The sequence below is a fragment of the Dromiciops gliroides genome, chromosome 6 (assembly GCF_019393635.1).
Source record: "Dromiciops gliroides isolate mDroGli1 chromosome 6, mDroGli1.pri, whole genome shotgun sequence".
In the NCBI taxonomy this organism is placed as follows: domain Eukaryota; kingdom Metazoa; phylum Chordata; class Mammalia; order Microbiotheria; family Microbiotheriidae; genus Dromiciops; species Dromiciops gliroides.
The window spans coordinates 102,034,082-102,052,966 of NC_057866.1; the positions used below are offsets into that span (position 1 = coordinate 102,034,082).

General features: G+C 37.8%; 1 protein-coding gene and 1 long non-coding RNA gene across 2 annotated transcripts in view; one reads left to right on the forward strand and one right to left on the reverse strand.

Moving 5' to 3' along the window:
* The window catches only part of LOC122730430, a 52,640-nt gene extending 40,967 nt beyond the window's left edge, over positions 1-11,673 (forward strand). Inside the window, exon 3 of the long non-coding RNA XR_006353504.1 lies at positions 11,610-11,673. This is a non-coding gene — a long non-coding RNA (uncharacterized LOC122730430). The remainder of the gene's footprint in view (positions 1-11,609) is intronic.
* The window catches only part of TMEM175 (transmembrane protein 175), a 43,673-nt gene that overhangs the window by 7,528 nt on the left and 17,260 nt on the right, over positions 1-18,885 (reverse strand). Inside the window, exons 6-8 of the mRNA XM_043969555.1 lie at positions 18,021-18,056; positions 16,463-16,546; positions 9,764-9,928 (exon numbers count right to left, since the gene is read on the reverse strand). Of these exons, the coding sequence (XP_043825490.1) occupies positions 9,764-9,928; positions 16,463-16,546; positions 18,021-18,056 (285 nt within the window). The remainder of the gene's footprint in view (positions 1-9,763; positions 9,929-16,462; positions 16,547-18,020; positions 18,057-18,885) is intronic.

Sequence of the window (18,885 nt, forward strand, 5' to 3'; positions counted from 1 at the left end):
TTGCCTGGACTACTGCAATACTCATCAATTTGTCTTTCTGTCTCAAGTCTTTTTCTTATCCAATCCATAATCCATATGCCTGCCAAAGTAATATTTCTTTCTTTTTTGTGGGGCAGTGAGGGTTAAGTGACTTGCCCAGGGTCACACAGCTAGTAAGCGTCAAGTGTCTGAGGTTGGATTTGAACTCAGGTCCTTCTGAATCCAGGGCCGATGCACTGTGCCACCTAGCTGCCCCTCTACTTTCCTTTAAAGCTAAATTCAAATGCTACATCCCACATGAAGCATTTTTAAATCTCCTCAATTTTTACCTTTAAAATGTGTGTATGTATGTGTTGTCTACCTAGATAAAATGTAAGCTGCTTGATGGTACATACTGTTTGTTATGTGTGTTTGTATCCCTAGCACATGGTCAGCTGTTAATAAATGTTTTTTGATGGAGACTGAAACTTGTCTATGTCTTTCCTAAAATGTTGTATCCAGAATTGACTATAATACTCTAGATAAGGGAACCAGGTAGGATGACTAGGGAAAAGGACAGCATGGCTTATTACCTTCCTTGCTTCTCTTAAAATGCTGCACAATATTGCATTAGGGTTCTTGGCTGCCCTTTGACACTCCTAAAAGCCCCCAAATCCTTTTCAGATGGATTACCTAGTCACTCCTTCACAATCTTATATTTTAAAAGTTGATTTAAAAAATTCAGCCACAAGATGTTGTATTTATTCCTAGAGAGACGTGGAAAAATGCCAAATTCAGATTTTCTTTCTGGATGGTGAAAACACAAGTCATGCTGGATGTTTTAGGGAAAACCCTCAAGGTCCCATCTGGTCTGAGTGGGCCCCCCAAAACACATGGTTTATGTTTTGGGGGTTCATCTTGGATCTTTGATATTTTGGGGACTAGGTTTTCTGTACTAACCATGGTTGAGTTATGACAGCACGTGAGTCAAGTGAGCAACTAAATAGGTTAGAGCTCAGTGGGCATAAAGCTGCACATATTCTAGGTTTGAAAATTAATAGCCATGATACATAAATATGTTTTGCATGATTTCATAAGTATAATTGATACCACATTTCCTGCTGCTTTCTCAGTGGATGAGGGAGAGGCAGAAAGGAAGAGGGAATTCAGAATTCAAAATGTAAAAAAAAAAGTGCCAAAGTAAATACATAAATTTTAAAAAAGAAAATGCAAAAAAAAAAGAGAGAGAGAGAGAATTAACAAGCCATTATCACTGCTTAGTTATTGGAGGAATGAATAGTAATGTTATATAATGCAAATCTGCCTATGACCATTGTATTGAGTATAATCCGAATATAACTATCTATAATTCCAAGGGTAATGTATAGAAGATGAACCTGTAGGCATGATGTATACATTGGTACCTGGTGTACCTAGCAGCCTCCTATTTCTTAGTGGTGTTTAGAGGTGGCCCTGGGTTCTCAAAGGCCACATAGAACTCTCTAGAAAAGCTTCTACCTACCAAGTTTTCTAAGGATCAGCCTAGCTAATTGCAGAGAGGCTCATCCTCAACAGACTGGCCTGTTGAAATGGTTGCCTTGGCAACTCATAAAACAAAGAGAAATATCCTGTGTGGTCCCCTTTGGCTTCTGCAGGGATGGTAGCTGGGAAAGAAAGCACAGTGTGCTAAGAATCACACCCTTTTATACCCTCTATAAACACTGACTTCAATGTTGGTTCTCTCTATGTGAGTTCCTTGTCCAGTGACCTATGAGTAGACATACTAGAGGAACTGAATTATATTAATCTTGATATTCTTGCTACTGATGAAATCAGACCACAAAAAGAAGTTGCAGCTTAAATGGGTGAAGGGCTCACAGTTTCTCTTTGGAGACACAAATAAAAGATTTGCCAGAATGGGTTTAATCACTTGCCCAGAAGTGGCAGGAAACATCATCAGTGGAGATATTTCCATATTTGTATTATATCTTGTGTTGTAGTGTTCATGAAAAGCATACATAAAAATATCATGGATATATAATTGTAGCTTATGGACCAACATCTGTTTTGCAAGATGAAGAGGTAGAGAAATTTCATAAAGAACTCAATGCAATGTTTCCAACCTGGGCCAGTTCACCCCTCCTTAGGCAGCCTGGTGGTCCCCCATTCCCAGGGGGAGGTTACCATATTGATACCGAACTTAGTGCAGACACCCGATAGGCATAGCACACGGCAGCCCAGAACTCCGGGGCTCAAGCGATCCTCCAGCCTTAGCCTCCCGAGTAGCTAGGACTACAGGCACATGTCACCATGCCCAGCACAATGCGATCTTTCAAATTAAACCAAAGTATACTTTGATACTTGGTGACAAAGGTAAGCAAAGGTTAAGGAATAAGAAACAGGAAAGGCTAAAGACTCAAAGACTCGTACAGAAACCTCATGCCTACGTATCATGAATATTTTTGTCAAGAAGAGTAGGGGGGCAGCTAGGTGGCACAGTGGATAGAGCACTGGCCCTGGAGTCAGGAGGACCTGAGTTCAAATCTGACCTCAGACACTTAACACTTACTAGCTGTGTGACCCTGAGCAAGTCACTTAACCCCAATTGTCTCACTAAAAAAAAAAAAAAGAGTAGGGAAATATTTTTTATATTGGGCACTAAACAACAAAACAAAAACTGGAATTTTTTTATTTTAGCAGAAAATGACTTGTTCTTGATATGGGGATCATTCCCAATTCAGCTGTTTGTATATATGCAGATTATCAACTTGTTAGAGCAAAGATCAAAATCAATACAAAACTAGAAGAATAAAAATGAGGAAATAACATGGCATGTAGTTAAAACTCCAGTCTGATCTATTTAAATAAACCACTGATAATGAAAAATGAGAAATGGGTGAATAGGTTTTTGTCATAAATCATAAACATTTTCTGTTCTCTACCCAGAAAAAGAACTATGGAGTCTGAATGCAGATTGAAGCATACTATTTTTACTTTTGTTGTTTCTTCTTTCTTGTGCTCTTTTTCCCTTTTGTTCCGATTCTTTTCTTACAACATGACTAATGTGGAAATATGTTTAACATGGCTGTAATGTATAACCTATATCAGAGTGCTTTCTGGCTTTGGAAGGGGGTGGGAGAAAAATTTGGAACTTAAAATCTTACAAAAGTGAATACTGAAAACCATCTTTACATGTAATTAGAAAAATACAGAGGTCTGGTAAAGAAAAGAAGGTAAAGGCATCAGAGGAGTGTTAAACAAAAAAAACCCAACCATTTTCTTTAAACATTTAACTGATAGAAATCTATTTCGGTAACAAAAAAGCCTGGAAATACTTAGCACTGAAATATTTCATATTGCTATGGAGAGACACAGTGGCTAAAGCTAATACCAGTTTGTTAAATCAGAAGATGGTGGAAGATTATAAGCAGTATTACCTCATAAAACTAACTCGCATTAGAGAACAAATTTAAAGAAAGCTTGGAGAGAGATCCAAGATTCAGAAGACACTGAAGAGTAAAACTAGAATGACACCAAGCATGAAAAATGGGAAATAACTGTAAAGACTTTCAAAGTATTTTTTTCATTATCAAGGGCTACAGTTGGCCTCTGACATCACAAGCCTGGCTGTGCTGCATGTTGAAGTTGAAAGAGCGCTGAAGAAAACAAAGAAAGGAAGAGTAGATGACTATCAGAATAGCATTTCTTTGTGCAGGATGCAATATGATTTTGAGAAAGCTGATAAATTGATTCTCAAGAGAAGTAAAAGAAGAGAGGAATTCAGAGACATGGAAAAATTTTATTTTTACCAAAAATTCAACCCGCTCCCTTGCCCCCCAAACTACTGACTCATATTCCTATTCTCTCATCTCTCCAATTTTTTTTTACAAAAATACTCTACACATGCATCATGTATATTATTGATGAAAGTATGTAAAAAGGTTTTCACAAGATATTTTACAACAGGTTTTATTCCACAGGACAAAATACCACTTTTTAAAAAGGCCTTTCCCCAAGGTTTCTCCCATATATTTCAAAATCATACAAAATTACTTGAAAAACATAACAGAAGAAACTTTTAACACCCTTATTATTAATATCAAGTGAAGCTTAAAACATGGAGATGTTTGCTCACCAAATATATTTGCCACTGTCATGGAAGATGTCCAGCAGATAGATCAAACTGAAGAGGTTTATGGATGGTGAGGTCTTCCAGATGTTCCTGCTTGTGGATGACATTGTGCTGACTGCATTAAGCACTAGAACACTGCAGAGTCTCTTAAATGAGATCCATAATCATTTAAAAGAATTCCAAGTGGATGAAAAATTGCTAATGTTGGATGGATAACCCATATAGCCTACCCAACAGTTGATATGTCGTAGACCCAACACTTCAAATGGACAATGATTTGTGCTCAAAAATGAATAGGAGGAAGAGAGTATGATGGATTCCTTTTGGTAAACTGTGCAGCTCTTTTAATGACCCCAAACTCCTTTCTGAAAAAAATGGCCTTTTTTTTGGGGGGGGGGTGAGGCAATTGGGGTTGTGACTTGCCCAGGATCACACAGCTAGTAAGTGTCAAAGGTCTAAGGCCGGATTTGAACTCAGGTCCTCCTGAATCCAGGGCTGGTACTCTATCCACTGTGCCACCTAGCTGGCCCCCCCACCCCCTTTTAAATTTTAATTTAATTTTTTTGTTTTTTGTGGGGCAATGGGGGTTAAGTGACTTGCCCAGGGTCACACAGCTGGTGTCAAGTGTCTGAGGCTGGATTTGAACTCAGGTCCTCCTGAATCCAAGGCCAGTGTTTTATCCACTGCACCACCTAGCTGCCCCCTCCCACCCCCTTTTTTAAACACCAATATCCTTCCAGTGATAATCTATGGCTGCAGGTCATGGAAAGACTTGTCTTTAAAGAGCTCTAAAGAGCTTTAAAGAGCTCTAAAGAGCAATGGAGAGATGTAATGTACATATAATTAGGTTACAACACAATATAAATGAGTAACTGAATGTGAGTATCAGTGAAAATGATGTCATCAGAGAAATTTTTGAATAGAAGAAAGATGGGCTGAATATGTAATGACAATAAGGGATAATGGATGGACAGCCATGTGCTCCCTTGGTGTACATGCATGTAAAAAGAAATAGAAGGCTTTAGTATATCAGGTAGCCTTCTCCCTCTCTCCTACAATGGGAAGATGAGGATAAGAAGTACACAGGATGGGTAGGCATTAATGGAAGGAATGACCACATGAACAAAATGATAGCTCTGTTGAATTATTACAGTAAGTAATTTACCAGGGTGAGAATTAAAAGGGATATGGGTCCTGGCCATTGCAGCAGGGTTGATGGCAGCCAGTTTTGCCTCTCACTTTTCTAGTTTTTTTTTTTTTTTTGCTGCAGGTTTCTTTGAGCTTCCAGATAATTGCATGGCCTGCTGCTAGTCAATGGGGAGAATAATAGGAGTTAGAGAAGGGAATGGAAAAATGTGAGGGTTTTTTTCCCAGCTTCTAAAAGATTGAGTGGGAGGTGCTGACCATGGGCGAGGTGCCATGCCTGCAATCTGATGCACAGAAGAGGAGAACAGAATTCAGTTGCTCTAATTCAGTTAGGAATAAGGCACCATAGATTTAGACCTCAAGTCAGAAATCTTCATAGAATTTATACATAGGGTTGGGATATGGGTTTGATTAACAAAAGCAATAGAAAGTTTTTAGTGCTGACCAGCATACTGGCCTCTAGGAGTTCATGGTAGGAGAAAGTAAAGTAAAGCATAGTCTGATATATAGACCCTAGGTTCTCAGAGTATGGATTTCAAAGAGTCCAGAGAATGAATGGATAGGATCGAACAGGTAATACATTTCCAAGGAAGGTTACCCAAGAGGGATGGGAAGTTTTTGAAAGTAGAATTCTAAAGACTTAAGCAGATATTATTATGATGAGGAGAAAAAAAGGACAATACCTAAAGATAAAAATGGCTACACAAGAACTTGTCAAACATTTCAGATTTTTAAATGACATACAAAGAAGATGGAAGCAAGAACAGGTAAATGAGGGTGAATATGAAAGAATGGTAACATGGTCCTATAAGAATAGCATCAGGAACATTAAAGCTCGGATTGACTTGAGGCTAGTGATGAAAGCAAAGGAAAAAAAAAATTTTTTAAAGTTACAATGGGACCAAAGAGAACAGGAAAGAAGAGGGAGGATCACTATTGATTTTGGGTGGACTGGATTTTGATAACATTAGTAAGAAGGGTCTATTGACTTAACATTTACTTTGCTTCTATTTTCTCTTTCAGAAAGAATTATCTTTAGATGGGGAATAAAAATTATTAGTAAGAAGTGAAAACCAAAGAGAAGTGAAGAGATGTAAGACTATATCCAACTGTTATCAATAAATTTGAGTCACTAGACCAGTACGGAAGTAGCAGGAGCTAACATTTAGAAAGAGCTTTAAGGTTTTCAAAGTACTTACATATATATTACCTCATTTGATTCTCACAAAAACTGTGAAGTAGGTGCTATTATTACTTCCATTTTACAGATGAGGAAACTAAGGAACAGAGAGGTTAAATAACTTGTCTAGAGTCACTCTATTAATGCGTGAGGCAGGATTTGGACTCAGGTCTTCCTAACTCCAGGCTGAGTGCTCCAACCCCTATGCAAACCTGCCTCTCCAAAGTATATCCTATGTTACTGAAAGAACTGGTAGATGCAATTGGTGAGCTACTGGTGGTGGTCTTTGGCAAATCTCTGAGAATAGGAAAAGTGCCTTGGAACTAGGGAAGGATTAATTTCCTAATTTTCAAAAAAAGTGAATACAGTCAAACCCAGAGACCATTGCCTAGTTTGTTTTAGGGCAAAATTCTAGAACAAAGGGAAGGTTTTTAAGTACTAAGAGGTAAGCAATAATTACTAACTAGCACATAAAAGGAGGTCTATGTTGGGAAATTACATTGACATAAAAATAAAAGCTATCAATAATTTTTCTGTAGGCAAAAAAAAAAAGGCTTAGCATGGTTTCATCAATAACTAGTCAGGCTGGACTAACCTAATTATTTCTGTTTGGTTTTATTTTTTTTTCCCCGGGGCAACAGGGGTTAAGTGACTTGCCCAAGGTCACACAGCCAGTAAATGTCAAGTGTCTGAGGCCGAATTTGAACTAAGGTACTCCTGAATCCAGTGTCAGTGCTTTATCCACTGCATCACCTAGCTTCTCCCTAACCTAATTATTTCTGACAAAGAATGCTGTAGATGTGAAAATCATGACAAAATTATGTTATACTGTGAACATGTTGGAGAGATATGGACTAGATAATAGTATGGGGAGGTAGATTTGGAGCTAGTCAAATAACCAGACACAAAGAGTAATCATTAAGGGATCAATATCAACTTGGAGGTAAGTTCTCTAGTTTAATGGCCAAGGGATCTGTCTTTATCCTGTACTAGTCGACATGTTTACTGGTGTCTGAAGAAATATCAAATACTGCTTTAGAGCCAGAAGGGTCCCTAAAGCTCAAGGTCACACCAGTAATAAGGGGCAGAGCTGGGATTATAACCTACCTTTGACTCCCTATTTGGAGCTCCTTCTACTGCACCAGCCACAGAAACTTTACCAAGTTTGCAGATGGCACAACCTGGGAGGCACAGCTAACATTCTTGGCAATATTATCAGGATCCAAGAAGATCTTGATATGATAGAACACTGGACTGAATACTTTTTTTTTTGCTTTTTTTAGTGAGGCAATTGGGGTTAAGTGACTTGCCCAGGGTCACACAGCTAGTAAGTGTTAAGTGTCTGAGGCCGGATTTGAACTCAGATACTCCTGACTACAGGGCCGGTGCTCGATCCACTGCGCCACCTAGCTGCCCCAACACTGGACTGAATACTAACAAAAATTCATATTTTTATAGCATTGTTTGCAAAGTATTTTCTACCTTGTGAGGTAGGTATTGTAGGTATTATTATCTCCTCTATTTTACAGATGAAGAAAAAGATTTTGAAAGGGTAAGTGATTTGCCAAAGATCATACAGTGAATGTCTGAGATAGGATTTGAACCCAGGTCTCCTGACTCCATATTCAGTACTTTTTCTATTATGTTATACTACTTCCCTAAATGGAATGAGACAAAATTTAAAAGGTAAACATATAAAAGGTAAACTGTAGAGTACAGAGGAATAATAGCTAGATAATGGTTCATATGAAAAAGATTGGGGGTTTTAGTGGATTGCTAGCTTAATATCAAATGAAATAACATATGTAAAGCACTTTGTCAGTCTTAGAGTGCTCTATAAAAGCTAGCTCATTAGTATTATTATTATTATTGATATGAGTTAACAGTGTGATCTGATAGTTTAAAAAGTTAATGCTGTTTTAGGCTGCATTGAGAGAGGCACCAGAATTGGGGTGAGGTGTTTGAATTCTTTGATATCCTGCTCTGGTCAGACCACAGCTGGAGCACTGTGCTCAGTTCTGTGCATCAAGGAAGGAATCACAGAATCATGGAATCCTTAGGCTGGAAGAGACTTTGGGGCCATCTGGTTCAACCTTTGCATGAAAAATAATTTCCTCTATCACAGGCCTGCTGAATGGTCATTTAGTCTCTGCTTAAATATGTCAAGTGAGGGTGAACCCACTACTTCCCAGAGACAGCCCATTTGGAATAACTCTCATAGTTAGGAAGTTTTTCTTAACATCAAGTCCAAATGTGCCTCTCTACAACTTCCACTATTATGGTATCCAGAAAAGAGTCACTAGGACTGTGGGAGATCTAGAGAACATACCATATCAGGATCAAAACAATGAAAATGGTTAGCCTAGGGAACAAGACTTGGGGAGGCATAACAGGTATCTTTATGTATTATAAAGCTTATCTGTTCTGCTTAAACCCAGAAGGCAACAATAAGAGCAATTGGTAGAAATTGTAAAGAGGCAGATGTAGGCTCGATATGACAAAAACTTCTTAACAATTATTAGAATATAAGTTCCTTCAGGGTAATGGATTTTGTTTTTATCTCCATATCTCCAGTACGTAGCACAATGCCTTGCACATAGTAGGTATGTAATAAATATTTGTAGAACTGAAGTTAATTGGACCCAAAAGGCATTGTGATGGGCTGTGTTGACAAAAATGGGTTCCCTCTAATGAGAGGTCTTCGTAGTCTGGATAACCACTCATCAGGAATGTCATAACAGGGATTCTTAGTCAGGTAAAGGTAGCACTAGATGGCTTCTGAGATCCTTTCCAACTCTGACTCAGTGATTCGGTGAAAGAATAATATCTTTATCTAATTTTGTAAAGTGATAGATTCAAGGAAAATCCAGCTGAGAAGTTCAAATCATCACTATGGGGCTTACATTTTATATCAGACATGCTTTTATTGTTTGTATATCTTTATTTTTTGTTTGAATTATTAAATGCCTCTTCTTTTGAGAGACAGTTCTAAATCCTGTCTGATGAAAAACCATTCCTAGGGGAATGGCATCATTAGGATTTTACTTTAATGACTTGTGGTTTCATGGGTGTGGTTAGTCTCACTGATGCAGTTCGCAACATTGCTATGTCTTAGGAGACAGTCTTTGGGAGCTTCTATGGTTTAAGAATTCATCCCTTTGCAGCCAACCTGATGATTAGTCTCCTTAAACTGAACTAGGCTCTTGTTTAGGTGATATAGTCTGTTCCTGGGCCCATATGTGAAACCTTTCAATATTGGTAGGACCTGCCTGATCTTGTGCTGCATTACCTTTGAGAACCCAGGGGTACCTTCGCACTGTGACTTTAGTGGAAAGTAAGGAACTTACCACAGGGAAAAAGAAAAAGGAGAAGATAGCGGCAAAAAAACACAGAGCTGGTCCTCTGAGTATAATATTTAAGATATGCTGCTTGTAGAAGGCCTTGTTCTCTGACTGCTGGATCTGGCGATTTAGTAAGTATGGGTAATGGAACCCATAGGTCACAATTGCTGCCTGTGAGGAAGGAGGATAAATCAATGTTAGCACATGTAGCTGGCATGCATGTCAACCTCAGAAAAGTATGATGCACACTAAGTGAGAAAAAGAAAGATGGGCCACACTGGCTCCTTGGACCTGAAGCTGTAAGGAAAAATACTGTCTTCTGAGAGATGAACAGCACTGTTGGAATGATTGACAGGAAAGTGCAGAGAATGGGGTGCTTGATGTTCTAGCTCTAGTCACTACGAAGTGAGGAAGGCTTTGAATTCTGGCTACTCAGCAACAGCATTTTAAAAATTATTGTTATTATTATTATTAGTCTCAGGACCAGCCTGGCCAAGTCTAGAAAAGTTCATCCCCAGAATGCTGGCCTCCAGATGGTGCTTTTTGGTACATCAAGTCACGAAATCATGCAATCTGTGGCAGTGGAAGGAATGCCCACTCACACTGCCAACTTTTAAAGTACTGAAGAAAACAAGAAACAAAAGATTGTTTTAGTTTAAAAATGATTTTCATAAGCTTAATATCGGACATCTGTCAACATCTAGTCTGTGCCAGGAATTGTGCTAAGCTCGGGGCATACAAAGAAAAGCAAAAGACAGCCCCTGCCCTAAAGGAGCTCAATCTACTGGGGGAAGACAACAAGTAAACAATTACATACAAACAACCTATATACCAATTTATACAATCTCATAAAACTAATTAAGTTTACCTTGTAACTGTTACATTTAATTTAATTTCAATAAATAAACTATTAATTTTTAGATACTAATTTAAGTCTCCATCAAGTTCTTTGTCTATTCATTCCTATTCACTTTTCTTCTTATATGGTTATACGTAATACTTGGTTCTTCTAGGTCTTTTTTTTGGGGGGGGGACTTAGCATTAATTCTCAAGGTCTTCCCATAATTCTTTATATTTGTTAATCTTAATTGCACTACAGTACCTTAATGTGCCAACAAATAAACCATTTCAAGTTGTTTCAAGTTTCTTGCAATTACAGATAATATTGCCTGGAAACTTTTGAGAAGATAGCTTTATTTGTTTTATTTGGTTTTTTTGTTTGTTTGTTTTGCAGGGCAATGAGGGTTAAGTGACTTGCCCAGGGCACACAGCTAATAAGTGTCAAGTGTCTGAGGCTGGATTTGAACTCAGGTCCTCCTGAATCCAAGACCAGTGCTTTATCCACTGCACCACCTAGCTGCCCCTGAGAAGATAGCTTTAAAAAAATACTTTCAGGGTCAACTTTACTTGAAGGCCAGGATTTCAAAGCAATTTCACATCAGAATGACTGGATTAAAAAACATGATTATTTTCCTGTTTTTTATTGGAGAGGGGTGCAGTAAACATTCTACAAGTTTGCAATGTCACTAGAAATGAATGTTTTCTTGTTTTCCTCCCCCTAGTCCCCCTTTCCTGAGTTCATCAGTACTCACTGAGTTTCACTAATTTTTAATTATTTATGACAATTTGATGGGTGTGGTCAGGGCCATACCTAGGGCAGGAGAACTGGGGTTTTACCTGGGGCACTGAAATTTAAAGGATGCTTTCAGTACTTCTATTCCTTCAGCCAGCACTTATTCTGTTATCTTCCTCAAAACATAATTTGCCCTAGTGTCTGGGGTGGGGTGAAGAAAAGGAGGAATAAAATAGAGCTTCTAACAATCACTATACTCTTCCCCCCTTCTCTCATTAGGTAAACATCAGGACTTGACCAGCATGCACTCAGCACAGGACAAAACAGTACCTGATGCACAGGTATGCCTTTGCTTCTTTTGCACTTAGTTACTACCTTTGAGACTGAGAACTTCTGGGGTTTGGGGAAGCTGTGTGGTCTGACCGTACAACATTAGCATGAGAGCTGAGGCCAAGACTGCAGCAGGAACAGGGCCTTGCATGCAAGGGCATGCCAGTCTCAGAGAGTAGCTGGCTGGGAACTACTATACAGAGGTGAGTCTGGATTGGTGGCTAAGACAGGCAGCTTCTAAAAATGTCATTAGCTAGAGAAGTCTGGGAAATGGATCTACCTTCCAATATTCCCTGTTTTCTATTGTGGTGATTTTCACTTTTCTAATCTGAGACCTGGAGCTAGGTTCTGGATATGAGTATCACCCTCCTCATCTTTCTCCCTTGTTCTGTGGGGATGGGGGTTCTGGGATACAGCTGGGCTGGAATGTTCATACAGCAGTATTGAAGCATTTTGCCTTGCATCTTTGTTATATTAAATGTGTTATTTGGCTAGAGAAAGTTTATTAACTGGGTAGTATAAATATAGAGGGTTACTAATGGAGAAGGTAAAATTCTAAACACAGAGAAAATATGGAAGTATTGAGTCATACATTTTTCTATAAACTTCTAATAGTCTGGAGCCACATTTCATCATCCCCTAATCAGATTCTGAATTTGGCCAGTGTGGCTTTGTTACCTGCCAGGCCATTTGATGGTGGGAAGCTTCTACTTTTGTATCATGGGCTATGGTGAAATCACTTCACTAGTGGCTTGAGTGCCCCTTGGTGGACAAGTTAAATACAACACTCTTCTTAGGTAATGAAACAGACAAGGCAATACACAAGCCAATATGGGTTGTTACTGTCCACATTGGATCCCAAGTGACACATAAAAAACATCACATAAAAAACAAGTGAATTAGCATCTACTAACAAGAATAATTAGTTAAAATAGGAAACAACCAGATGTCTCTTGTCTCATTAAATATAGAAAGTAATTTTGATAGTACTGTCATTTTCACTAAATCAATCCAATCTATTTACAAATTCTAACAATCTCTACAATTACGTGGGTCACCTTTTGTTTCAATCATAATGATTTAATAGTTGTCTTTAGATAGGTGGGCCTATGCATTTATTTTAATTTTATTATTAATTTTTTTAGTGAGGCAATTGGGGTTAAGTGACTTGCCCAGGGTCACACAGCTAATAAGTGTTAAGTGTCTGAGGTTGGATTTGAACTCAGGTACTCCTGACTCCAGGGTCGGAGCTCTATCCACTGCACCACCTAGCTGCCCCCTATGCATTTATTTTTGTTATTATAAATGAATTTTTATGTTTTCTTGATCTTTATTGCTAGTAGATAAAAACTCAAAATTCTCAGTGTATTGATTTTGTACTTTGCAAACTTAATGAAATCATTTATTGTCTCTATTAATCTACTGGCTGAGATTATTGGATTTTTAAAGATAAATCATCAGGTCATCTGTAATTACTTATATTTTTTTTATATTTTTTTTTAGTGAGGCAATTGGGGTTAAGTGACTTGCCCAGGGTCACACAGCTAGTAAGTGTCAAGTGTCTGAGGCCAGATTTGAACTCAGGTCCTCCTGAATCCAGGGCCAGTGTATTATCCACTGCACCACCTAGTTGCCCCCATGTTATGTCTATTTTAAGTTAGTTCCCAACAGTAAGACCCAAGAAAGGAGGAGAGAACCTTTTCCCAGACAAGTTAATTAGTATTTGTGCTGGGACTCAAAATCAGGTGCCTTAATTTAAAATCTTCTTTCTATTCTACCTCCTCAGGTAGCATGCAGACTGGATATGTAGTTTAACTTTGTGACTGCTATAATGGCTTTCAAGAATAGAAAACTATGGGGCAGCTAGGTGGTACGACATTTAGAGCACTGGTCCTAGAATCAGGACACCTGAGTTCAAATCTGGCCTCACTTACTAGCTGTGTGACCCTGGCAATTCATTTAACCTTGAATGCCTCAAAAAAAAAAAAAAGAATAGAAAACTACCCCTTGTGTTGGTGCACCCATGCTCTCTTTAAGTTTTGGTGTCAAGAATCCTATAGTTTTTTTTTTTTTTTAGTAAGGCAATTAGGGTTAAGTGACTTGCCCAGGGTCACACAGCTAGTAAGTGTTAAGTGTCTGAGGCCGGATTTGAACTCAGGTACTCCTGACTCCAGGGCCGGTGCTCTATCCACTGCGCCACCTAGCTGCCCCCTAATTACTTATATTTTAATCTCTTCTTTTCAATATTAATGTCATTAATATTCCCCCTCTCCACTCTGTCTTATTACAACTGCTTGTAATAAAAGTGGTGAAGGTGGTTATCCTTGTACTATACCTGTTATGAATGCCTGTTTCTCTCTGCATATTACACTGAGTCGGCTTGAGGTAGAGACTGTTGATTGTATTGAAGAAAAATTTCTCTGTATGTACTCTTTTAAATGTTGTTTTTAAAATAATGAATTAATGTTGACTTTTTAAAAGAGCTTTTCCTTTATCTATTGAAATAATTATATTTTTTGTCTGTATGTAAATTTTCAGATGTTGAAGTAGCCTTATACACCCAGAATAAATCCTGTTTTGTTATAATGAATAATTTAAAAAAAATGTCTTTCCCTATTTTGTTAGCTGACATTTTATTTTCTATTTCTGTATCTATATTCATTAGTGACATCATTAAAAATGTAAAAATCCATAACATATTTATTTGCTTCATAAAAGTATTGGGTAGTGTTCTATATTTTTCTATTGGTTGTGTTCTATATCTATGAATAAACTCTGTAACCTAGGGAGGTCTGTTTTTGTAAAATTTTAAAGGGTTTACATATGAATCTGTCTGAGTCATGTTTTTTTTTTTTTGCAGGGAAATAAGGGTTAAGTGACTTGCCCAGGGTCACACAGCTAGTAATTGTTAAGTGTCTGAGACTGGATTTGAACTTAGGTCCTCCTGAATCCAGGGCCACTGAGCTACCTAGCTGCCCCTGAGTCTTGTATTTTTTGATGGAGTAACTGTTTAATGACTAGTCTTATTTCTTTCTCTGAAATTGATCTATTTAAATTAATAGCTTCTTGTTATATCAGTTTGGGAAATTTATATTTTAACATCTTTTTCCTTTAAATTCTCTAGTTTATTATTTATCAACTCAAATATTCTTTCATTTTCTTTCTTTCTTTTTTGGCAGGGCAATGAGGGTTAAGTGACTTTACCAGGGTCACACAGCTAGTTAAGTGTCAGAGGCTGGATTTGAACTCAGGTCCTCCTGAATCCAAGGCCAATGCTTTATCCACTGCGCCACCTAGCTGCCCCCTTTCATTTTCTAGTTTGTTTATCTATGCTCTTAATTTTGGAAACTTTCCTTTGATTGGTCATTTTGTTCCTTTTTTGTTAATCTAATTTTTTGCATTAAGTATTTTCCTATAAACAACATATTTACTGATTTTGCTTCTTAGTCTGTTCTGTAATTCTTTCTATTTTTAATAGGGATCCATTTATTGTTACAAGTAATAACTTTTATTTGTTTTCTATTATTTTCTCCTTGTTGGTGTTGCCCTGTGGAAGTAAAATCTATCTTAGTTTCCTATAACTATTTCTTTTCTTTCTTTTTTTTTTTTTTGAAGGGCAATGAGGGTTAAGTGACTTGCCCAGGGTCACAAAGCTAGCAAGTGTCAAGTGTCTGAGGCTGAATTTAAACTCAGGTCCTCCTGAATCCAGGGTCGGTGCTTCATCCACTGCACCATCTAGCTGCCCCTCCTATAACTATTTCAATTAGTCAGCCTAACAAATATGTATCTGTTTTTACACTTTAATTCATGCTTTCCTGAGGCTTAATCCCTTTTGAGTATAGATGAGGAATTTTGACGGTTGGGATTGTCAGTTCCTTTCCCTTTTGTCGTTAATGTTTTTCTTTTGTGCAAAATACTTTTTTTATGAGTAGATATGGATACCAAGGGGGTTTCTTATCTTTCTGTGTGAAAAACAATTCATATTTTTATCTGTGCTCCAATTGATTTTTAGTCTTCCCCTCCTTACCAAATGAGGTTTTGGGAGCTATTGATAATGTGGGAGGCATACCAAGCATACTCTTTTTGGGAATGGGCTCTGAATCCCAGGGACCCCTTCTTGATCTCAGATTCAACTTATATTAGGTACCCTTTGCTACAATAGCTGTCTAACCCCATACAGGAACTGTCATAAGGAGGTAGCAGTACCAATATATTTCATCTTCCTCTTTGATTATTACAGAATTCTAGAATCTCAGAAGTTGGAGTAATTTTAGATTCTTAAAGCACGAATCTCCTTTACAGCATCTCCTTTACACATGTTACATCTGGTCTCTACTAAAGCTTAGGAGCAAGGAACTCACTACCTCTTGAGGCAGTCTGTTTAATTTTGTGTGAGGTCTGACTGTTATGAAATTAGAACACAAAGGGGAGGCAAAGTGAAGAAGCCTGAGTTCAGGGAAACAATCTAGATAAGCAAGACCCAGTAGCAAATGAACAAAGAATCCTAGAGTTTGATAAACCTAAGAATACTGACTAATAGGGGAAAGATTTATTATTTGGTAAACCATTGAGAAAACTGCAAAGTAGTTTGGCACATATGAGGTTCAAACCAGCATATTATACCATGCATGTCTCTTTAAATGAATACTCAGGCACTTAATTGCTTTAGCACTTGACTTTTACAAGAATGGCTTCTATATTGATGGTGGTAATGGGGTTACTAGAAGGAAATAATGAAGTAAAAAAATCATTAATAGAACTTAGTTTTTTTTTTTTAAAGAAGTCATTTGAATTAACTGTACCTGACTGAGGCCAATGGCGATGACACAAATGCAAAACAGGAAAATACCCAGAGGCACATCAGGAAAGGAGGCCATTAAGGAAAACTGCAAAGGAAAGCTTAAATGTTAAGCACTTTACTGAGATACCAAACATTTGTGAAGAAATGTTATGAAATTAGAAGCTAACACCACCATCGCACCTTGAACTTTAAATACCTCTATAATAAAATGCAAAAATAGAAGGGAACATTGAAGAATATCTAATTCCAAAGTCAATAGCCTTTGGACTCCTGAGCATAAGGGCAAAACTGATGTCCACAAGTACAGGTCTAAGGTACATATATCTGAGAAGGAAGAAAGGCAGGAAAGAAGGAAAAATAAACTGAAAGAAGGGGATCACAGGAGAGAGTAAGGGGAGACAGTGGGGAGTAAGAAAGAAAAAGGAGATGAGGGAGAAGAAAGAAGAGATGGGAAAAGAGGAGAAAGTGAGAAATAAGAGAGGAAGGAAAAGGGCTAGAAATACCAGTAGTGTGGTTAGAAGACTGTAATTAGCCCTCAGGGGCTTAGGAGCATGATTGCCTTACAATGATGTAGCTAGCTCACCCCTTTGTTCTAGAGAGGGCTTATTTCAAACTGCTAAGTATCCACCTTTAAAGATCTTTGGGAAGGTTTAGAAACCTGAGGATGTGTTGCACAATGGACATTTGAGGTTTAGCCCAGGTAGAGATATCCAAGCTTGTGGAGTTAACGACTGAAAAGTAACACCTGTTTTTGTATTCTTAGCTACTAAGGCAATTTAAAATAAGTTACTTAAAAATTAAAACAAAACAAAAAGCTTTTCCACATAAATATCTTCTTCTATGCTGAAATAATTAAAAATATGATACATTAAAAAATTCAATGAATCATTTCTGCATATTTATATAAATATTACATTTACCTAAGAACTTAAAGTTCACTGAAATCTTTAGTTATCGAGTAATTCTTCAACATTCCAATGAGGCAGGTGATACCTATCACCACTGGTTTGCACATCACAGATTTTCAGAATTGAAAGAGACTTTAGAAGCCACTTAATCTCACCTTCTATCCAGTACAATCTACAATTTCCCTGACAAGTGTTTATCTAACCTCTGTTTGTACAGTTGCAATCACTTGAGCTCACTACTTTTTGAGGCAGCACAAACCATTGTGAGATAGCTTCACTTGTGAGAAAGTTCTTTGTAATACTGAGCTGAAAGCTGCCTCCTGGTAATATAAACCTAGTCTTAGTTCTCCTCTCTTAGCCAAACAACAAATTTAATCCCTCTTTCATAGGAATGCCCTTCAAATATACATTTTCTTCCCCCCTCTCCAACCTTCTTTTCTCTTTATGCTAAACACTAGAGTTTGTTGGTGTTTCACAACCTAGTTGTCCCAGATGTGTGAGATTTGTTTCAGACTTCTAAAGGCAGGATCTGGATCTAATTTTTCATCTCCTCCACAGCAGAGAAAAAGGCAAGGTTAAGCATAGTAAACTTAAGAGACATTTGATGACTTACTTATGGTTGGCACTAAGAGGGATCTGAAGTTAACTCACCGTGTATGGCAAGAAGGTAATAATCATCATACAGGCCTGTAAAAGAAAAAAATGCCATTAAGCTGCTTAATTAAAGTAACATCCTTGTCAATCCAGGTATAGTTTATCTAAAAATGATGGGAGGCCAATGACCTCACAGTTCCCTTTTGGGGTGAGGGCAAGGCAGAGGAAACCGACTTGGATCCTTTTTTTTTTTTAAAGTATCCAGGCAGGGGAAGCTAGGTGGCCCAGTGAACAGAGCCCCAGACCTGGAGTCAGGAGGACCTGAGTTCAAATCTGGACTCAGACACTTGACATTAACTAGCTGTGTGACCCTGGGCAAGTCACTTAACCCCAATTGCCTCACCAAAAAAAAAGTATCCAAGCAACCCTCTTCACTCCTTTCTTCTCAGTGTCATAAGGATCTGTGCTTGGCTCTCAATAATTTTATCAATACCTGGATAAAGGTACAGATGGCCTGTTTATCACATTTTTAGATGAAATAAAAATAGGAAGGATATTTTATATGTTAAATAGAAGAATCAGGATCCAAAAAGATCTTGACAGGTTAATATGTTGGGCTAACAAGATGAAATATGCTGTCTTTGCACTTGAGTTAAAAACATAAACTTCTTAAGTACAAGGGGTAGGGGAAATGTTGCTAAATGGAAAATTTGATCTAGTGTTTTAGTGGACTGCAAGTTCAATATCAATTATATTATACCCCCAAAAGCTAATATAGTCTTAGATTGCATTAAGAGAGGCATATTATCTAAAACTAGCTATGTGATAATTCCAGTGACCTCTGGCCTGGTTGGGCCATACCTGAAGCACAGTGTTGGGAAGCACAAGAGTAATCAAAGGAGGGCAATGAGAAGGAAGGTCA